The following is a 23,486-nucleotide window of genomic DNA, read 5'->3' as shown; positions in this document are numbered from 1 at the left end:
CTTATGATTTATGATCATCTTATTGAAGATTATTTGATTGTTTTTCACTAAAACAAGATGTCTTATCTGTGACATAAAGAACATTTTATTTTTTATAACATCAATGCTGATACCTGATATTTTGTAATTATATATATATATATTTACATATATATAGTGAATGCAGTGAATACAGTTTTGTGAAATTCATAGAGGCAACTCTGGATGATGTTATGAACTCAGACAGGACAGCGTTTGGTTTTCTGACGTATCTGAGACTTGTGACATGACATGAATGAACACAAATGACTCCAGGGTCAAACTCGCCAGAGGATGCAGGTGCCCTTCTTCATTCAGAGAAAAGAAAATGCCCGAAATGTCATTAATATTTGGAAGCAGCTATTATAAACTGTGTAACCTTAGATGTTGACCACTTGGGGGCAGCACAACAAGCTGCAAACACAGGGGAGACATTACCAGCTTTTTTAAAAAAAGTTATGGTGAAGGCGCTTCATTTTCACAGACACAGAACAATGTTAACATTGATTCCAAGTTTGTGTGTTTCTGAGTTCATGCTCTTTTAGCTCCAGTTTGGCCTCCATACCTATCTCCATCACGAAGGTCTGGCTCCATGCATTATCATTGTGCTATAGGGGAACACACACAGCAGCGTGTTCAGGGGTGGTACATCTGCCCTGGCGTTTTTGGCCCAGACCAACAATGACCTACAGTCTACCACCTACAAGTCCACCACCTACAAGTCTACCACCGACAGTCTACCACGTACAAGTCTACCACCTACAAGTCTACCACCGACAGTCTACCACGTACAAGTCTACCACCTACAAGTCTACCACCGACAGTCTACCACGTACAAGTCTACCACCTACAAGTCCACCATTCGTGCTGCCCCCCTTCATCAGGCACACATACTCTATACTATTGCCCCCAAACCACTACAAAGCAGAGTGGTATTTCCTGAACCAAGCAGGGAGCTGTGAACCCGAGTAGACACAGAAACAGAGTGTGGTTGTACTTGTCTAAACCAAGCACAATGGTATAGGGCGGCCCATTTGAATACAGTGACGGTGCCAATGCAAAATAGAGAAATTGTAGTGCTAAATGTTTTAAATGCAAGTCATAATAATAATACATTTAATTTATAGAGGGTTTTTTCATAGTTCTCAAAAGTGTCCCATTAATCATCATCATTTTCTCAAAGACTTCTATGAATCAGACTTATTTTTTATAACCAGAGGAGTCGCCCCCTGGTGGCTACTAGAGAGAATGTAAGTTAAAGGTACTTAACTTAAGGACTTCTCTGGAGGTCACCGCCTCGTTTATTCACACATTTTAACTTACAAAAGGTTTCCAACAGCACCATGAAGAAAACAAAACTAAAACCAAAAACCAAAATCAAACAATCAAGATTAAATTAAAGTTTGTCAGAGTTTAAGGGTTCTAGTAATATTTGAGTGTGTCCGGGAGATCAAGTAGTTACGCTTCAATTAAACTATACGGAATGATACAGTGAGTTGTGTCGTCAGTGGAAACCTCTCCCGTTTGTGTGTGTGTGTGTGTGTGTGTGTGTGTGTGTGTGTGTGTGTGTGTGTGTGTGCGTGCGTGTGTGAGAACAGCAGGTCCAGATCAACCCCCCCTTCTCTCTCTCTACCATTGGTTCCCGCCCCGGCGCCCCGCCTCCTGCTGGCCGCCGATGCCCGGCCACCTAAATAACGCATGAACTCCAGCAGCAGCCGCCAAGAGCAGACAGGACGCGACAGAGACCGGTAGTACCGCTGCAGAGCCGGGGACAGAAGAGACGCCGACGCACCGCAGCACAAGGGCGGACACTCAATCAGGAGAAACACTAGAAGGGAGGATCACTTTATACCGGCAAATAGTGCCTTCTGTATCCACACACACATTCACACACCTTCACGTTGTGGGATTAATAAAGACACCGGTGCGTAAAGTTGATGAGCGGCCCCCACCCCCTCCTGCTGCCTCTACAGTGATCACTATTACAGTCATTTTTTTTTTTTTTTTTTTGGGAGGATCGCTGTGTTCCTGAAGTGGATTGTAGAGCTCATCCCGGTGTCTTTGTCTGTGGACGCCAGGCCGGTTGGATGGTGACGCTTCTCCGCCAACGGGAGACACTGGAAGGGGCCCTGTGAACACATGCGTCCGGAAGATATGGATTTGCTTTTGCTATAGCCAAGGTTTGCCGCGTTTTTTAAACATCAATAATTTTCCTTATTATTATTTTTTTATTTATTTATTTGTTGGACTGTGTGCGTTTTTTTTTTTGTTACTATTAAACGACCGCAGAAGATTTCACCGTGCGGAATTACAACCATGAACTTTGTTGTCAGTTTGGTACATATCCTTTTGGCAGCGGTTCTCCACCTATCCACTGTAAAGGTGAGTCTTTGCTTCATATGCTTGGTGTTATCATGAATGATTATGCTTAATCACACAGGTACGTGTGTTATCTCCACGCCTAACAGCTTATAGCCTCTTATAATAAATGCAATGTGTGTTATAATAACTTAAAGTGTAGCCTAATGTGGAAATGATGATAAATACACTGTTTGTTGTGGTTTGAGTTTACAGTTTGCCAGTGTGCGTAATCTAGCGGCATTTTTTTTTTAATCTGACTTTGTCCTTTTTGTTGAAACCTCCACACATGCACCCATTTTTGCAAAGCCAGACTCCAGGTTAAAAAAATCGGATTCGCTTTAGCCTTAATGCAAAGACGCGCGCTTGGTAAAATATGCATCGAGTGTTTTGATTCTGTAAGAATTATATTTCAGCATATATTTTGTTCCACACAAAGCCAGCTACTTGTCTGAATAGAGCTGTGCTGACCCAAGTGGCTGTAATGGACAGCGCGGATCCGTGATTAAAGTTGTGCATGTTGATTAGATGAACGGTGCTTGCTGGGAAACATCTGCGCCGAATTTAACAGTATGTTTTACAATCCCGCAAAAAGTTCCTTAATCGTTATTAATATGGTCGATGTGCGTTAAACTGAGACTTTTCTGAATGGAGTTCTGTCTGACGCGCCTTCGCTGGAGTTTGAACTCGGTACAGTCAGTCCTCTCCGGGTTATTCAGCCGTGGGCTTTATTCCCAGTCCATTTTTTTTTCTCACGGTGATCCGGATCGCGTGGAAGCTGAAACCCGGTTCCTCAGGCGCCCTGCAGGATGCCCACCTAGTTCCCACACGGGCCGATCCGCTTTCTCACGCAATATCTCCGCCGGTTGCAGCAGCCACATCAGGTGAACAGAGATCTGCCGGGGATGCCGATTCGTCACGTCATCTCACAATCAAAACAAAGGCCGGTTCCGCGTAGCCCTTTCAAAATAAAACTCGATTGACGTGTTGGAGTGAACTCTTTGCAAATGGAAGCATGTTTTAAGAAAATGTAGGTTCCTCTACGTTTTTGCCGGAAGATCTAAAAGAAAGGAAGTCAGTGATGTGTTGGAATGTTGCTTGAAATTGTCATGAAAGCATGGAATCAAAGAGTCTTTTCAATTTAATTAGTTATCTTTTGGTTAAATGCATTGCATTAAACTGTGGGCTGAGGTGCTTTTATTTTGAAGGTACACGAGCCTCGCTCCTCCTTGCAGCTTGACACGGTTGATGCACTTGTTAACAAGCAGATAATAATGGAGAGGAAGGCCCTTAATAACAGCAAGGCTCCTTATGACTAAAACCTTAATCCTGATACCAGCCTTTATGCTTATGAATTATAGCTCTTGCTGATGTGCAGAATAAAAGGCCTCCATGTGCTGCAAGTTCACAGACATGTTTATAGCTGTGAAATATTCACCACCTGGTCTGATGTGCATCTCTTACAGACTGCCAGCATTAACAAGGGAGTGGACAAGAGTAAGAATGAGGGTAAGTCATCTATGCTACCAGAGCTGTTTCATTTAAAGACTTTTTTCTTTTCCTCTGTGTGCAGGCCAGATGGCCATAGGGCCACCTAGTGGACATGTGTTGATCTGCCATGTCTCAGACTGGTTTCTTCCAAAGTTGAACATGTGTAGGGGATTTGCTCCTCGGCTGTTTACGGAAGTTCCCAGCCGTGAAACGTCTGGACTCTGGACTTTGGAGTCGCCATAAAAGTGGTTGCAAAAACCAGTGAATCAGTCAGTCAGCATTGGGCCATATGGAAACTTCATGTCGCCATTATCCTGGCATACTATCCCAATAATCCAAATATGACAAGCATTTTTTTTTGTGAACTTTGTGAAAAATAAGCTCAATAAGGTCTCCCTGCATGAATACTTACATAATAAATCCTGTATTTTAAACAACCCGTCCCTATTGAGTAAATCAATACATTTGGCACTGCATGAATGTCAGAATCTTATGGAATCTTATATAATCTTATGTGATCAAATGGTTCCTCATGTAAATGTGCCACATTTGACTATCAAGGGCAAAGTGTTCAGATAAATCCTCTCCCATGTTGTGTCAAAAAAAAAAAAAGAACAGATTTTAAAAAAGTCAACGTCCCCACAATAATAGGCTGTGGTTCCTGCTGTGCAGCCAACACATGACCGGCAGCCGGCCTCGCCTCAATGCCATGCTGTGTTTGTCTGACGGCGACACTGTTGTGCCGAGGCCAAGGCTGGACCCGTCTGCCGCTGATGGACGCAGATTAGCCGCCGCGAACGGCATCGGCGGGCGGCTTGTGTGCCAGTTGTTAGTGTTGGTTACGGGGCAGGACGTCTGCCGCTGACCTTCACACTGTCACACTGTCAGAGATCACAGCAGCTGTCAGGAGCTGTCATCTACACTGTGATAAGACCGTGACCTGATTGCTCCTGCTGGAGAGCACTGAACCGTTATTGATATGACTTGTTAGGTCCGCCTCGGCCAAGAGAGGTTTTTAAACAACCGGTCCCACAGAAAGATAGTATTTTCTGACTTCTCAGCCCGTTGGTTGCTGCTGAAGATGTCGATTAAAAGTCAAAATAAAACTGGTAATGGTGAATAATGGAGCTCTGTGGAGGAAGAGGGTTACCAGGCTCCTTGCTGACCAGTATCACCTGCCAGATGTTTGCCACCCTGGTGAGGGAGGAACCGGTTGAGTGTGTTGACAGCAGGTGCTGGTGTCTGCTGGCCGGCTCACCCTGGAGCCCAAACCTGTCATTCATCCATCCAGTGATACATGCAAGAGCTGCAACTTTGTGTAAAAAAAAAAAAAAAAGAGGCTTTGCAGATGGATCCATCTGTGTAGCATTTTGGAAGCAGAATCATAAAGCTCACACAGCCAGTGCAGCATTAGTCCAGAGGCCGAGCTCCCACAGGGGTGGGCTTCCTGGGGGTCACATGTCGGAGGTGAACCCTGGCGCCACGTTGCCTGAGGGTCACGCTGCTCTGACAAACCAGGGGTCAGGAGTTAGCTGGGGGGTCACTGGGAACCTGGTCTGAAGGACTGTGGGATGGATTATTCTGGGCTGTGCAGGGAAACGGACGTAGAGAGGGCTGGCAGGTCACTCTGTTAGTTTGGTGACGTTTTATTATGTGACTGAAATCGCCCCTAATGTTGACAGTTTTTTCATTCCTTCACTGGGACTTTATGATATTATTATGTGTCATAAGCACCGTTTGGAGGCTGAGTTCATCCCTACGTTGACAGTGTAGACTGCTGCTAAAGTTATTAGATAAAGCTTTTCTATTCCCTTTCTGACCTGACTGTAAAGATGATGATGATAAAGATGAAGAGATGAACAATCTTCTTCCTGTTGTTTTTCCAGTCATGCCTCTCGCAGAAGTCATCAAGAAGAGCATGTGTCAGCCCAGGGAGGTGTTGGTGGACATCTTCCAGGAGTACCCGGAGGACACGGAGCACACCTACATTCCTTCCTGCGTGGTCCTCAACCGCTGTGGAGGCTGCTGCAACGACGAAGCCATGGAGTGTGTTCCCACGGAAACCCGCAACGTCACGCTGCAGGTGAGCGCGGGGGACGAGCGGGTTTAACCAAACAATAAAAAGCCTGACAACTTAATCATGAGGAGAAAACTTTACGGTTTCACGTGAGCAGATTTTCCACTTAAGAATATTGTTAAAGGTTACGTTCTAGTCATTGTCATGTGTGCACATAATGTTATTTTAGAGCACTAAATATTTCGGTGAACTTTTCATAAGATGTCACAGATAAGAGATCTTAAATAAGAGGAGCATTAATCATGAGGTCTCCCTGATAGTGAAAATTCACCACGATCACGTTATGTTTTCTAAAGAATGCTCCTTAAATAGGGGTGGGTAAAAATATCGATACGGCAATATATCGCGATACTTTGCCGCCCAATACAATATCGATTGTTCAACTCCAAAGATCGATTTAAAAAAATAAAATTGATTCATGTTTAGACGCGTTGTGAATGCAGTACTTTATCCTTTTTTATTTTATTTTCAATATTTATTCCAGTGAATTTCATGGGAATTAATAAATCGTGATACGTATCGTATAGTGACCAAAGTATCGTGATACGTATCGTATCGTGAGGTTCTTGCCAATACTCACCCCTATCCTAAAACCTGAATAATATCAACATATCTGACATCTGAAAATCCTCCTTTAACACGACATATCAAATTGAGAATATTGTCATATTGGTAACAAGAGTAGAATGCATGGAGAAAGTCCTGCTGGAGAAACTGACAGTGGTTTCAAGTCTAAACCTCTCCTCCTCTGCTTCTCCTCCAGGTAATGAGGTTCAGACAACTGGTAACGCAACACACACTTCAAATGAGTTTCACAGAGCATCAAAAGTGTGAATGCAGGTAAGAGGCTGTAGAGCTCACACACGGTGACACCGCTGCAATAAAAGACACAAACTAAACCCCCCTTCCTCTTTCTTTCTTCTCTTTTCAGACTAAAGCCAGACGTTCAAGTGAATAAAGCATAGTAAGTACGTGTTCTGTTTTTCTCCATGGTGTCATTTGGTTGAGAGGTTTCCTTCTTTTGATGACTTGTTGTACTGCAGCGGGGCGAGATGCACACACCCTCCCCTCTCTCTCTCTCTCTGACTGTGTTCAGCTACATATTAATGAAGAGTGCTGAGACAGCATTATTGTGGGCTGCGTATGGGATTGATATGAAGCTCTTAGAACGCTTCAATACTAAAAAAAAACGCTCAAATGACATTTGGCCTAAACACAACATAGAACTTTATAGTGAAAAAGTGGCAGATTAAAATTAGATAATGATAATGATTTGATTTGATTAGATTACAAATTTGAATTTGACATTCGGTCGATACAAAATGTGAAGTGATACCAGCGTGTTTCAAGGCCATTTTGGGATAATATGGTGAACAATCGCGATATGGAATTTCCCCATCGTCCCATGCCGACTACTAGCTTCTTGGACTGATAATGCAATCTTTAAGATGATTTAAGTGTGTGCTCCTTGTGTGTGGGTACGGTGTTTCCTGTAGAAGTCGGAGGTACAGCGCCGGGACTCTAGCTCTTATCTGAACGGGGCTCTCACTCTTGGAGCGTGCTCTTTTTATGGCAGCTGGCTTTAGTGCTTTATGGTGCGGCTATAACCGTGTGAGTGATTGAGGCGTAGCCGGCCGTCTTCAGACCACCTGCTGCTGTCTGCACTCTGACTCCAGTTGCACAAACCTGACCCTCAGCCCTCGGCTACTTCCCCGGGTCTAATCATAGCAACAGGTGTCATGCTGTTAACCTATTTTTATTTTTAGTGGTGTAAATAGAGGATGAGCTCGAGCGGCGTCGTCATCGATTGAGAGAACTCGCTGGCTGTCACGGTTGCCACGGGGGCCGTGTGCCGTTTGACATAAAGCATGTGTGTGGTTTGTGTGTCTTGTGTAGGCTTCTCAGTAGGCAGGGTCAGGCAGCTCGTTTAATTGGATAAGGGAAGTGCGTGTGTGCCAGTTAAAAGCTGATGGATTGGTGGAGGAGAGATGGGATCATGTTAGCTAAGTCAAAAGCGTTTGTCGGGAGGTTGAGCTCAGCTTGGTTGCAGCCTCGCTGGATGTCTGCCTGCCACTGTGCACGTAGGCAGCGAGTTTGCCCCGTGGCAGGGTGGAGCTGAGGCGCTATAAAGAGGATGTGCTCATTCATCCTGGTGTGCCGAGCCCAGTCCTGTTCCTGTGGATCAATATCCAGATTAGAGCAGATGTTCAGCCGGCTGATTACCTCCTGTTTGGCTTTGTCAGCTATTGATCAGGTGTCTTTTGTCCTGCTTCCTCCTCCTCCTCCTCAGCATCACTATAACTGCAGTGTGTGGCATCAGCATTAGGGCTGGGAATCATCACCATACTATATCATCATGATACTTAAGGATTTTATCGCAGATCAGGATGAAGGTGATTGTGGTGAACTTCCATTATCGGGATAATCGTGAATATTGCTATGCGTGACACGACAAAGCTGTCAAGAAGTTGACAAAAATGTAATATATTGCATCATATATTACGGCAAATTCACAGCATATCGCAAATTGTTTAAAATTGCAATAAGCTCATTTTTCAAATAACATACTGTATATATTCATGATTATCCCGAAAATGGAAATTGATGGAAATAATGAATGTGTGTGTGTGTGTGTGTGTGTGTGTGTGTGTGTGTGTGTGTGTGTGTGTGTGTGTGTGTGTGTGTGTGTGTGTGTGTGTGTGTGTGTGTGTGTGTGAGTGAGTGAGTGTGAACCTAAGATGACCGTAGCCTTGAGCGGTTCACAGATAAATTGTGCTTTGGGTTGCTTTGCTCCTGTTTTCATCCAGGAGCTTTAGAAGGTGATACAACACTGATCCTCTTGCTTGGATGTGTGCTGTAGGACGCAAAATCAGTTTTCTGAGATAGTTGCTCTTTTGCCCCATAGCAACTAGCTGTATATATCTGGTTGTGTCCTTGTTGTGTCTCTGCCGTGACCTTCTATCTCATACGCCGAGCTGTAACAGATACTGCAACAACTATAGTGTCTACCTCAACGTCAAACCATGAGATGTTCATCTACTGTGGCGGCGGCGCTGCTGAACTTGCTCTGTAGGGTTTCATTGTGAGCTGCTGGCGATAGATATTTGACAAAACCTGGAACCTTCATCTTCTGCTGTTGTCAAGACTAGTGATGGGACCATACAGGATTTGATTGCGGATAAATATAAGTTGAGCGTGGTGCATTTCCATTATCGGGATAATCGTAAATATTGTCACAAGTGACTTGAAAGCTGTCTAGCTCGCCATCATGGTGGAGAAGTGAAAACATAGCCAATAAAAATCTGTGGTTAAAGCATAACGTTCATATCATCCCATGCTGAGTCACATGCATGCTGGCTTAATACTCTTCTTTAATGGTGAGTTCACACCAAATGCAAAGCAAATCTTTCACACAAGAAAGACAATCGCACACAAAGTCAACACAAATAGGTGCACATTTGCACCAGGTGGCACGAATGATGTGAATAGACTGTCTATTGTACAAATAACAAGGTGGCTGCCATATTTATGTCTAGATTACCTTATGCTAGGCTAATGTTAGCATAGCCTAGCACACATCAATCCAGAAACAAGCATTTGCTTGCGGACAGACATTATTTATATTATTTCCATCACTATTTTACACACTTCTGTAGTTTAACAACATGTACAAAGCAGCAATAGTGGTTGAATCAGCCATGATGGATGAAACCTCGTTGGTGTCTACATGGAGGGAAGTCCCGCCTCTTCTAAACACGAATGATCCCGCAAATAAACACGACTGGTGAATATGCGCTTCGTGTTTGGTGTGAACGCAACATTAATCATGTGATTTACACAAATGCAGCATCCAACAAGATGAGTTTATGGCCCTGTGTCATTCCTGGAGCAGGTTGTACATACCATCACTTATACAGGTGCCAAAGGGCTCAATGATGCTGGAATAGTCTAATATCACATCTTCTGTTGTGTTATAAAGTGATCTAAGAGAGAGGGGGGGGAGGAAGGGGAGGATAGGGATGTTGCATGATTGTCTCTGTCTGGCCTTTCTGCAGAATTCGCTCTATAGCTTAGATCTCTCTCTCTCTCTCCCTTTCTTTTTGCTTCCCTTGCAGCAACTGTGCGCCTTGCTCAGAGAGAAGAAAGCGCTTGTTTGTGCAGGACCCTCTCACCTGTAAATGCTCCTGCAAATTCACACAATTACACTGCAAGTCCAGGCAACTTGAGTTAAACGAAAGAACTTGCAGGTTTGTTTACCGTGCATACACAATAAACAGCGTGCCCACCTTTTTTGATTTCCCCCCCTGTCTGGTTTCCTGCTGACAACTGCATGCTTCTCCCTGCTTTGTGATGTGGTGTTAGCGTTTAGCTCCATGCTTCTCTGTGCTTGCATTGTCTCTGATCAGATGCCCACAACTAAGTGTTGAATGTGTCAAGACATTGTTTGAATCCGGTCAGAATGTTGAGTGTGGGATCGGGTTAGAAACTCCCAGACATCATAATTAATCAGAATTAGCATTATCAGGATAATATTTTGAATAACAATTGCCCACTCCAGTGGTATCTGGCTTTCGTCCACTTACTGCCACCCCAATACAATAAAGGTGAAAGTCATTTCATATGCGATGCTTCAAACATCTCCTAAAAATTCAACTCTGTGCTGAAATTGTTACCACATTACTCGTAACAATCCACAGATCTCACTGTAAGCAGTTTATTCCTTCAGGAGAAAGTAGTTCCGGTGAAAGCTGAATATAAATGTCCTTTTTCAGGACGGTTAAGGTGTCGTGTATCATGTTATTGACCTATATTGTGTTGCGGTGATGGGCTATCTAGATAAATACAACCAAACCTTGAGCGTGAAGATTAATTTTTAGATGGAAAATGAGTGAAAATACAACTTTTCCATTTGGAGATACAAGGTTTTTCACATGCCAGGGCTAATCTGTTGGTCTACTTGTGAGGGCGGTGACTCGTGGTGCTCCGTGTCAGACCCCCTGCAGACCCGGTAATGACCCGCGGTCGTTGGCTTTGCCGATGGTTTGCAGCTGACGGTGCTCACGCTGCGTTCACTGGCTCAGATACTAATGAGTGGAGTTAAACTCGCCACCCCGACTGTGCGAGTGCATAGCTGGTTAACAAGGTTCGGCGACCTCTCCTGACCCAGCCACTTCCATGACCTCTGACCCCTGAGTGGACCCCACACACTGCCTTGGATTTAGACTGGCTCAAGTGACCACCGGTATAATTACACAGTGTCCAGGAGAGAGAGTGGAGGGGACCTAAGGGTGGGGGTCTCTCTCTCTCTGGATTGGAGGGCCTTGTCACACCACCACAGAGCTCCAGCTATAACCCCGCCACCCCCCCTAAAACCTAAGCTACCAGAAATCACAGAGAACTTAATGTAGAGTGTTTGTTTTGGACATTTTGTATACAGCACAAAATGTACCCGGAGATTAAATCTATTCCCAAACCGCCCTCAGTGTCCCCTCCTGCTTCCTGTCCCCGGCGTCTCTAAACACGTCCTGTGTGTTTTGCATGGAGCAGTCATGTGTGAAGACGTCTAGCTCACCGTATTTGCCTGCTCGTCACTTAACCAGATTCTCATCTTGTCTCTCCCCGCAGATGTGATAAACCGAGGAGATGAGACCAGCAACACTGTTATGAAGGAATTATTTTCTTGGCACAGCACTTTGAAACCCGAGGATGCATTCCCTGCAAGGACGCGACACGACAACGCAAGACAAGGACACTCTTGACGCAGATCTCGTCTGTTTTTCCTCCTAAAGATATTAATATATATGTACATATATAAGTACATCGACAATGTGTATTGCTGCTACGTAAAAAAAAAAAAAGACATTATTTAAAGCGAAAAAACGAATGCGCCACTGGCGTGTGAATGGGAAATGTTTCAGTGGCGTTCTGCTCACGGGTAGAACCGATGGAAGAAATCTGTTATTTTATGTAACACTTCACTGGATGCTGGTCTGCTGTGGATGTGAATACCTTAAATATTTTCTTACAAAAAAAAACTGGTGACCATAACTTCGACGAGCGCGCGGCAGAAGCCAAACTCACCTCCGACCTCTGACAGAAGAGGCGGAGACGGACGGAGGACGAGGAGGCGGAGGTGAGGGAACGCACGGTGTGCTTGAACTGAACCCCCCCCCTGTGACATGAGATGAAGTTTTGTCCCCACTGTATGGACGGAAAAGTCTCTCCGAGGTTTCCTGAAGGGACTGTGGATGCAGGTTATGTGCCGTGATGACGGATAATGTGAAGATGACCTTCTTCCCTCGCGGAAGGGTTACGTGAAGATGGCAAGAACGGAACTCAAGCTTAGCTATGGGGGAAGTTTTAGCAAGTCAAAAAAAGTCAATTATATAATGGGGTTAGGCCTAAGTGTGGGGAAGTACAACAGACTTAATATGGAAGTTTCCATCAGGGTTATAGGTACGAAACCACTAGCAGATTCTGGTCCTGCTCCCTCATGTAACCCTTCCTTCGTTGGAGAACAGATTTGTCTCTCTTTTTGTGCACAGAGTTTATTATTATTATTATTATTATTATTATTATTTACGTTTTGAGGTATTGTGTTTCTTTCACAAAATGTCTTGAGACCAGGTTGTCTAAAGGGATATTACTGTAGGTATATACGGAGACAAGAAGTGGCTCGACGAGCTGATCTCCGATCAGATCAGCACCTCACTGTAGAAATCCACAACCTTCCAGTTTCCTTTATTTAACGGCTTTGTGTGTGTTCCAAAGAAATAGTCAGGCATCGTAAACGATCTGTATATACTTACTAGATATCCCTTTGTTCACTTCATCTAATTTATAGAATATGCTCAATATTCTGTATTCTGATATTTATATGCAGTGTTAAGGTTATTTTTTTAACTGTTTTTTTTTTTTTCAATCTGTGCGGAGATTGAACAGAGAACATGTATGACTGTAGACTCCTTTTTCTGTTGTGGGAAAAGACGATGCTTTGACATTCCTGATTTAAACTGAAGCTGTGTTTCTCAGCAGCTCCAGGGGGGATCATGGTGGGGCTGTTGACCGATAGAAACCCCTAGCCACCAACATGTGCATGAATGATGCGCCAACACAGGTGTTTTTCATTTTGGACTGGGGCGACGGACATGTGGTTTTGCACTTGTGGGCCCAAAGGCACATCATATGGAGGACTGAAGGAGTCTCGTTGCTGCTGCTCAGCTCTTACCTAATTTAGTGAAGACTGTCCAATCAGACTGAGGCCTCTAGTCTGACGGTGGTTATCTGGCACAGTGTTTTCCCTGACTTTAATGTCAGTTCCTCATTCCCTAGTATTACACACCAGTGTGGCTCAGTAGGAAACAATTCCTTCAATGCTAAACTGTTAACATATGAGAACAACACCGTCCTCGTGGATGAGTCATAACAGAGAAAGAATAGGATTTCAAGTTCGTATGGTTCTCAAATGAGTGAATTTCACGCTTAAATTTGTTAGATAACTGAAACAGACTTGATGAATACCATGAAGGATGTCAAAAGTAACACTGTTACTTTACTCGCTAAAACCTGAAACACGCAGTAAATGCGTACTTCAGTCACAAATCACATCCTGAAGGTGTGTTCACACCAAACACAAAGGGAATTTTAGCCCTGCAATTCTGTATTTATCCACTTCATTCACGCTAGAATCTAAAATATACTATTTAGCTCGGATTGAATTGCAATAACCAGATAAACGGGATGCTGAAATAACTACATAATGATGGTGGTTAGTAAGAAGTCTGAAGTCATGCTTCGTTAGCCGACAAACAAGCGCCTTTTAAAATGCTTGTTTTCTCAATGGAGTCTGGTTGATGGGTGCTAGGCTATGCTAACATTGTAGCTGCTCCATCAACACTCCAAATAAGGTCATCTAGACATAAATACGGCAGCCACTTTGTTGTTTGGACTGCAGACAGACCATCAGCAACGTCATCTCAACGCTGATTGGCTTTCGTGACAAAGCGTCACGCAAATTTCTCCCTTTAATTGAAATATTTCAACTGGCATGAATATGCAAATGACACACATTTGCCTGTCATTTTATTTTGTGCCCCACAAAAAAAGAGCTTGCCGTTTGGTGTGAACACAGCCTTAGATTGACTCCCTGTTTATTTCAGGTGTGCAGAAACGCAAGGAACACAATGACTAACTTGTGTGCACAAATGATTGTAGTATTACAGCAGTGTGAATTCTGGCAGGTAGACAGGTCGAGACCCAAAGTCAGTGATTCTGACTATTTTTCCACAGTACAGTGACACGTTTTGTTTGTATTGGAGCCAGCTGTAGCACTGCTGCTCATGTGAAGCGACCTTCTGTGCTGCCACCCTCAAACTTCAGGCCTGAGAGTGTGTTCGCCGACACGCCTCTCCAGCCCTCTGATGATGACGACATTCTATTTCTATTAAAAGACAGACTTTTTCTTGAGTTTGTACAGCCACACATTTTTAGTATATTTTCACATTAATATATTTATTGGTGCTGTAAATGTTTTACAATATTAATACTCTGTTGTTTTAGTGTAAGTATTAAAACTATATTTATTTTGGAAAATACAGTGTTGTCTTTTTTATTAAGTGTCAAGTCGTTTGAAAGTGTGTGATCGGGATGACACTTTTCATATCCTGGTTGATGATTCAAGGACATGGGTTTAATTAAAAAAAAAAAACATTTAGATATCATTTTCATCAGGCATAACCCTGGAAGGATTGTAGGAAACATGTCCTTGGGCAAGATACTGAACTACAAATTGCCCCTGAAGGCTGAACCATCAGAATGTACCTGAATGAATTTTAGATGAGAGTGCTCTGAGTGGTCCAAAGACCAGAAAAACACTATAAAATGCAGGTCGATTTACCAATTTTTACTCCCATTTGTTGTTATTTTTCATCTACAATGAATGAACAGAATATGTTTTATACAACGGTTCATTTGAATGAACATAATTTATTGAAGTTCAGCCAGATGAACTCTGGTGTTAGCTTACGGTTTAACAATGTGTGAACTTTGTTCTTGCTGCTGACTGAAAAACGTGAGCGTTGCTGCAACATGAAATCCTAAGTAAGGAGCCATGAAGACTATGTGGGAGCACTTTCCCACCTCTGAGGCAGCACTTTCACAAAATATTCGGCATTAATGTCACACACAAGCGTTGAAGCGCTTCAGAATAGCAGATTTGAGGCATAAATGAGGCCCAGTCAGAGTTCTGGGGCCTTGTGCTGCTAAATACGTAGAAGAATGCTGGAAGGCATTTGATCTGTGATTAAAGGGGATTTGGTTTAAATCAGGCCAACTTTGCCCTCATCAACCAGAGTTAACTGCTCCGTTAGTTCGTGAGATAGGCCCAAAATTGGAAACTAGTGATTCAGGTACATGGACACGTATTTCCCTTTTTTTTCATGTTGCTCAGCCCGACTTTCAAACGAATGTTTTTCAATAGAAGATATAATTCACGCCTGCACCACATTGTTTTACTGTCAGGACAACATAACAAAACAACTACAACCTCAAGTTTAGGAAAAACATCCGGTTTGGGCTTAAAAGAAGTACAGTCGTGTTCAGACAGAAACATTGAATGAGGTTTAGGAAAACCACCACAAACACATCATTTAACAATAACGCTTTGGGACACGCAGCTTCAACCACCGGTGTTTTGGTAGAAAGTCTTGTGTTTGTTGGAACATCTGGGTCTCATTGTCTAGATGAGTACATCCACCGGCATCTACGGCTGGAGGAGCCCAGCTGTAGACCATCTTCAATCAAGGTGCCTGGAAAGCCTGAGAAGATTCACTCCAGAGGAGAGAGGCTGCTGACGTCATAGTGGTGATCAACCCTGAAGATTTGTTGTATTGACCGGTGTATTTGCCTTGGTGATATCTGCTGTCAGGAAGGACCTTTGTTACATTTATTCCCTCACCCCTCTCCCTCATCTTTTGAATAATAAATGGAAGATTCGATTTTTACCTGCACAAACTGCCTCCCTCTAAGCCTCATTCCCCACACCAAGTACAGAAAAATAGTATGAGAGAGAAATACATTAGTATCATCAGCAAAAAGTACTGTGAACATGATGATGCTGCAGCCAGTTCACTGATATAAATAAGGAATAGGAGTGGTCTTAGAATAGAACCTTGTGAGACTCCACATATTATAGTGGCCTTCATGTTTGTCGATTATGAACATAATTGTAAAACCATTTATTTATGATTCTAGTAAAACCACAGTGCAGCATGTTTGTGAGTAAGATGTTAAGTTGATATCAAAAGTAGCTGCAATGAAAACTACTCATGCTGAGCTCTAGTATCCATGGTAACCGTGCCTTTGTCTCTGGAAAGACTTGTTGCTGTTGTGTTCATAAATGCAAGTCGATGCTGTGTGAAGCACAAATAAATTCCAGTCCATTGTGGACCTCAGAGATATCCCTAAACAAAATATTTGACAAATTAAACAAAAACAAAAAGATACAATTAAAATAATATATATTGGAATCCATTTCAACTGAGCAGCTTCAAGAATGGAGAATTCATATCCATCAGTTTTATTTTCTCTATCAGGTTTCCATCTTACGAATTTCGCCCAAGGAAGTCAGCATATAAAATTCAGCCCCATCAGTGATTATACAGTCCTTAACAGGAACAACAAATTTCCTTTACGCCAAAGCTGTCAGATGAATCACAGTTCATGAATGGACTGAATGATGGAATGAGGAAGACTAAATAGGGAAGGAAGGATGACTGGAAACTGGAAACTGGAAACTGATGATGGCTTTAAGCATTGCACTGCCTTGGCTTGGTTCACACAGTGTGTGTGTGTGTGTGGGTGTGTGTGTGTGTGTGTACCGGAATGATAATTAAATATCTCCACAATAATAGAAGGATGGGCTGAATAAGAAAGAATGAAAATATGAAAACCCAGTCATACCCAGTTTTGGGGGGCAGTTGCGTACAGAAATTCAGAAATTATCATTTATGCCCATCTCTGCCTGGATAGATCAGTCTCACTGGGAGTTAAAGTCTACCAGCCTGGGTGAGCACTCTTGCAACATGAGGTGTTAAAGTGCGCTCGTGTGTTAATTCATGTGTTACAGGGGAGAGGGAAAGAGATTACAGACAGCAGTTTCCACTCCCCTCCCGCCTGTGTGGTGTAACCTGCCTCGGATTTTCCTGAGGAACTATTTGAGTGGAAAGTCAACAGTTGGGAAACCGTCCTGCTGCCACTAAAAAAAAACAAAAAAAAACACCTATTCACCAGGAAAGAAAGTCACGAATAAAGAACTATATGAACAGAAAGGTTTGTATCATCCAATTTGAAACACAAGCTCCAGATTTCCTTAGATTATATACATCAAGACATGATTTAGCTCGTTCTCAGTTGGTAAAAGCTTTTCCTTTTAGTGTAGATTGAACACAGTTCTTATCACCATTATCAGGCCGGTGACTTTGACACTAGATTTAGCAACGGTTCTCACTGGCAACACGCGACACATCTAGCAACTATTTTCAGAAGAACAATGTTGTGTTGAATGCCAACTCATTTAGCAACACATGGGTCCAGCTGATGCCAAGGGGGTGCACATTAGGCTGCTTGTTGAAATAAGACTTCCATGTTGTATTGTCTATTAAACTCCTGCACAGTAAGTGTCTGACAGTTGCCACCACACAGCTCCCTGGACAACTCTGAGTATTTTAAAAAACAAAATATCACGTGTTTTCTATACAGAGCTGTTGTTTTTTTGTTGTTGCTGGACACCATTTCATAAATATGTAGCGTAATCATGTTTGTGAGTTATTTTCTTTAGGTTTAATCAGAGACCTGATAACTTTACACTGTTTTTGTCTTGGATGAGAGCATGAGGATTTGGACCGTAACCTAATTTACAGCTGTCTGCTTTTTACTGATGATTTTTTATACATTTCATTCCTTCATCCTATAGCAGCAATGTGCTTTTATTACACATTGATTTGTTACATAACCCTTTGTTAGTCCCATGGCAGGGACCACAACAACAAGGTATAAAAATAAGTAACTAAACAGTAAAGATATAATATATAAGTAATAGTAAAACACCAAATGTAAAAATATGAACGTAGATTAGGTGTTTGAGTTCACAATATTGCACGTATGAAATAGGAAATCAGTAATTTTCATCGTGCATCAATATTAATATCGCACACTAAATTAAATACTGACATAAAATGTCTCCCTGGAGCAGAACAGGCAAAACAAAGGAGAACCGCTGTCGGCGTGCATGTGACGACTGGCAGGGTGACAGTTTGGAAGTCTGAGGTGCTCTGTGGAGATAAGTGAAGCCACAGAGATAATACTCAGCTCCAGCAAACCCACCGCATCTTATATTCACAACTGCATTCCTTATATCCACATGGCCTTGTGTGTGTGTGTGTGTGTGTGTGTGTGTGTGTGTGTGTGTGTGTGTGTGTGTGTGTGTGTGTGTGTGTGTGTTTGTTTGTTGGCACACTGGAGGCTGGGAGTTAAACTAATGAGATCTGGGGGCAAATGTGCCTGCACTGTGGTAGATAAGCTACATTAGTCTCAGTTGGATGCTCATATGCTGTATGGAACCACCTTATATACATGCACACACACACACGGTTCAATATATAAACAGAAACCCACACTCTTAAAGCCGTCTGTCCAACTCACTCTGTTTTGGATAAAGTGGGATTACATAAGTGGACCTCTTGCAGAGCTGGGAAGCCTGAGAATTATGAGGAGCTGAGCCACGTCATGTCTTGACCCGGTTTGCCCCCCGGGCCTCTTGGGGAAACTTCCAGTGGGACAACCATCAAACAGCAGGGTGCACAAACAGAAAAGTGTAGGAGGCCGGTGGGAGTTAGCGGGGGGTGGACCTCTTTCTTCTGTCCCATAACAGCTGCCTCTCCTGTAAGGAAACTGGCTTTCTGTCCTTTCCGAACTCTAAAGTGTGTCGAAAACAAAAGCTTGTTGGGTAATTATGATAATTATGATCATTATTTGTCGGGGACTTGTTTCATAAGAACAACATGTACTTGTCACAGTTTCGGTTTCGGTCGGTCTTCTCCAACGAAGACGACATTATGTGACACGTCGTGTGTTTGACTACATAGTAAATGTCACAGAGTTTGAAGTCGCCGCTCGAGGTGCGTTTGATGTGGTCAGTAAACATGTACGATAGAAACACCGGTACGGGCATCACCGGGGGATTTGAAGGGCAGGGATTTCTGGTTCAAGTATGTCTCGGTCTGGTTTAGTGAGGGTGACATGGGAAGAGGGTTGATTGATATATGCTTCTACACATATAGACCTTTTGTGTGTTTGTAAACAATGATGATTTATTTTGCGGGCGGAGCCTAACTGGTGTCAGAAAGTGAGAGTTCTGTAGCATGTGAGCGTTAATGTCATGAAGAATAACGATCATCTGGACGATTTCTTTGGTTACGTGACTGGTTTTCAAGCAGAAGACGGGCTGTCTGACATTAATAAGTGGACATCTTCTATATCTGGTGGGAAAACCCAGTATCTCGACAAAAGAACAACCCAGTATCTACACAAAAGAACAGTATCTCGACAAAAGACAAACTCAAGGCTACAAATCTCTTGAGGCTAAACATGTTTTTACTTTGCCGTCCAGGACATACTATACTTAGGTCATAAAACTGATATCATTTGAAATCTATATCAACACATTTAATATTATATTATGATATCGCATATTATTAGTCCCAAGGTTTGAAGTCAGATTTGAACCTGCATTTACAAACTGCTTGTCATGTGTGAACTTTGTGAACTGCTTTTGGCTTTTTGAGACTAAAGTCGCTCAATTGACAAATGGGGAATTATCTATAGCCAATCAGACAGCTCCTTCATTATCAGCCAATCACATGAGCAGTGGCGGTAGCTTCCCACCTGTTCCTTACAGATGACTGGGTTGATAGAAAGAGCAGATGACCAGCAGGTGGAGTTGGCAAAACATGGCCGTTTAGCACTGGAGGCTGGAAGTATTCAAGAATTTCTCAGTTATTTATTATGAATAACTGTGGTGGGAAAGGGAGAAGCTTTTTGAGTCACTACCTGGCCCCGGCTCAAGAAGCACAGTTGAAACATAAACATCATCCTGGGGACAATAATCATTTTAAGATCAAGGAAGTTTTCAGGTAAATAGTTTTGAGATGACAAAGATGAAATCCCTGAAGCGATTTAACACCTTTTTTCCTGCGAAGTTTATCTTGTCATCTCTACTTAGGTCTCAAGTATAGTCACAGAAAGAAAAAATAATGTGACATGTCTGCGTGGGAGTTTTGGCTGCGATGATGCGACGAGATGGGAAACATGCAAATAATGCGGATGCAAGACTTGACCTGTCGGAAAATTCCTCTTCTTAGGAAACGAGGGAGGCCCTGTGTGCAGCGACGGAGTGGTGACGAATTGTCAGTTGTCCTCGTGTCTCACTCTCACTTTCTGTCGGTTTTCGTTTATTGCATCAGCTGTTATTGATAATTGCTGTTTGTAAAATCCTACCTTCCTGGGGTTTTTTTTTTTGCATTTGGGTCTTCTTTCGAGCTCTGAAGACGAACAAAGTACCAAACCTGAGCTGGGATACACGGTGGCTCAGGAGGGACCTTTTCATGCATGTGATGTATTTATAATTCAGTGTCACTTTACACTATGAAGTGGGCATGTTCTTTTGGGTAGTCCTGTGGAAATGTTACAAAGGGATTCTGGATGCATCGGGAAACGGGGTTCCAGACAAGCACGGACCTTGAAACCTGAAACCTGAAACAGCTCCCACATGTTGAAATGTTGTAAGGTCATCTGAATTCGTGAGTTTTTTGTTACTACAAGGAGCACTGTGGAAAACATTCCCCTCCGCACTATAATGTTGTGCACATTTAACCTTCATTTCAATGTGGTTTGAATCATAAGCCAATTAAATGTGAACCTTGGCACAGACACACCACTCGCAGCCTCTCCACCGTTGGTCCGTTGACGATAAGAAGACTCTGCAACCAGCCACTCACGACAGTTATTGTCTCGTGGTCGTATTCCACACAGAGGTCCCTCCATCTGCTCGCTGTGTCCTTAATTACCTGTCTTTTGTTGCTGCGTTATCAGAGGAATGTAGAGGACAGTATATGACAATCGCCCGCACTCTCACTGTGACATTCCTCCTGAGAGGGTGGACTGGTATGCAGAGCTGCAGTCGAACCACTTGCAGAATGTTGTAGTAGTCACCTCGCCTGACTGGTGATGTGGGTGTGTCTGCTGAGTCACAGCAGAGCTGGCATGTACGCCACTGTCCGCATACCGTGATCCCTCCAATAGGCTCCCATCAGACATCTAAAAATGGTTCCGGCGCATTTGGAAAAACTGCTCATTCTCTTTCTGTGCTTCACTTCACTCAAATCACCTCTTTCTGTTTTTTTTTTTATTGTATTCTTTCAGTCGGAGAAGGTTCAGAGGGAAATGGCAGCAGACTAAATAAGACTACTATATTTAAATGGATGGGATGGATGAAGTCTAGACTTGTTTCACTACAGCTCAGTTAAATGCCACCGTCAGCATCTTTGTTCAATTGTTTCCAATGAACAGAGAGTGTATGTGGTCACATGTCGCCGCCTCCAGAAAAAGCAGCACACTCAGCATCTTTTTTTACCCCGAGCGCTCCAGACTGTTTTTTTGCGGCTGCTCCGAGCGCTTCAAGTTGAAAACCTGTAAACTTTTCATCAAAGTGCTGCCGATGCCGATGTAGAAAATGGAGGAGAAGTGGCTTAAATTTGCATTCTCTCTACTGGCCATCAGGGGGCGACTCCTCTCTGATTGCATGGAAGTCTATAAGACAATGACCCTACTTCTCACTTGATTTATTATCTCAGTAAAACACTGTAAACATGGTGTAATTGTCTGAATCATCAGTTTCTACAGCCTAGTAGCCAACAGCATGCTTAAAGCAAAGTTCAGTCTTGAAATTTGGGAGCAGTACGCTCAAAGGTCCACTCTGACTTTTTAGAGCTGCGTGTGGAGAAACAAATAGTGAAATCTGAGTCAGCTCCCTTCAAAATGAAGTGAACATCTTCTAAGCTACTTCGGCCTGGTTCAGACTACACAATATTAGTGTAATATTAGTGTCGGTTTCCATGGTCACAATGTCATAAAGTCTTGCTTCGACTTGGCTGAGAGAGCCGACGGACAACACGTCAGTGTCATCGCTGGTCCACATGTGTGATATCATCGGGGATCTGGTTTTGTATACCCACACCTCCATTACGATATATGATATGCTAGCTTGATGCTAATGGCTGTAGCGTCCTCACCAGGTGAGGTGCAGCTTTTTTTTTTCTGTCCTCACTCTGTCATATTCTCTCAAGTTAACACCAAAGAGGCTGATATATTTGTCCTCCCTTTCACATCCCACCTCACCAGCCTCTTTGTCTTCGCCAGCTGTGCACACCTGCAGCAGATCGCTCTGTGCTCCTATTGGTCAAAGTGACAGAACATGTCACACATCACACAGACTAGACTTTCTGCCGGGGTGTCGTAAGGTTTCTCAGGCGGTTGTTGTTTATATGACACACTACACGGTATAACATGATTGACACACATTCATTTTCATTCATGATCTGAGACAAAATGGCCATCGGGCTCGAATCCAGCTGATGTTGACATTAGTTACTTAGCAGACATACACACTGGCTACTCATGATAAGGGTGAAAAACTAACTGCTCCAGAGACAAAACATTCACTCCTTGAAACAGTATAGATTTGATATTTAGATTGGTCTTTAGGTTTCAGGAGTCTTCTCTCTGTGAGATAACTATTACCCAGATTGCATCATGTTTTTACAGTCAAACCTGTGCCAGAGAAAGTCATTATTCAAGTCAAACCAGCATCAGCAAACCTCATTGTTCCCAGTGGTTACAGTCATGTTATCATAGCATCAGATATTTCCTGCTAAAACAACAGAAATGTAATTCGATGCACAGTGCATGATGGTGCAAAATGCTTGGCTAGTGACCATCAGTTGGACTCTACTCCTTTGAGTCACGATGTAGCGTATCCTGATGACTAGGTGATGGAGCGATTAATGTCAAGCCTTAGAGAGGAAAAGGATAAGTCCAGGTTGATATAAATCAGGTCAGCTTGAAGACTTTTGAATATTGGCTTCAACAGCCAGGGAGTTTATGTAACTAAAAGGTGACTACATGGAAAGCCAACCACATTTTCAGTCTCTGTGACAGTTAATCACACTTGCACACGGTATCAAGAACCCAACTATGCAAACAAGTGAGAGTGCACCTACGTAAAAGAGCCACCGAGGCTAGCGCTTACATAACAGGGTAAGACTCGGGAAACTCGTGATCCAGACTAAGGAGGTTTACGTAAGCCAGAACAGGTGATGAATGGGGCCCAGGGAGAACAACAACATGACGTACACCCAGGTATGTTAATGGGTCAAACCTGCCCTGCTACTGATACTGATACTGCTACTGATACTGATACTGATACTGC

The 23,486-nt window shown here is 43.1% G+C and overlaps 1 protein-coding gene across 4 annotated transcripts; it reads left to right on the top strand.

Moving 5' to 3' along the window:
- The first annotated feature begins 1,411 nt into the window (after nucleotides 1-1,411).
- On the top strand, nucleotides 1,412-14,104 carry LOC311024903 (vascular endothelial growth factor A-A-like). Of its 4 annotated transcripts, none has more exons than XM_084027493.1 (7): nucleotides 1,412-2,400; nucleotides 3,843-3,885; nucleotides 5,754-5,950; nucleotides 6,708-6,784; nucleotides 6,876-6,908; nucleotides 10,060-10,191; nucleotides 11,570-14,104. In XM_084027493.1, the coding sequence occupies exons 1-7, from the start codon at nucleotides 2,335-2,337 to the stop codon at nucleotides 11,589-11,591; spliced, it is 570 nt and encodes a 189-aa protein (XP_083883619.1). In that variant the 5' UTR covers nucleotides 1,412-2,334; the 3' UTR covers nucleotides 11,592-14,104. The 4 variants fall into 4 exon arrangements, with proteins under 4 accessions (XP_083883619.1, XP_083883618.1, XP_083883616.1 ...); XM_084027492.1 differs by lacking the exon at nucleotides 10,060-10,191 and having other exon boundaries at nucleotides 1,428-2,198; nucleotides 2,308-2,400; XM_084027490.1 differs by lacking the exon at nucleotides 10,060-10,191 and having other exon boundaries at nucleotides 1,429-2,400.
- Nucleotides 14,105-23,486: the final 9,382 nt, after the last annotated feature.

The sequence above is a fragment of the Eutrigla gurnardus genome, assembly GCF_963514095.1.
Source record: "Eutrigla gurnardus genome assembly, chromosome: 14".
NCBI classification, from domain to species: domain Eukaryota; kingdom Metazoa; phylum Chordata; class Actinopteri; order Perciformes; family Triglidae; genus Eutrigla; species Eutrigla gurnardus.
Note: the sequence above shows the minus strand (reverse complement) of the source record. Positions and strands in the feature narration are given on the sequence as shown.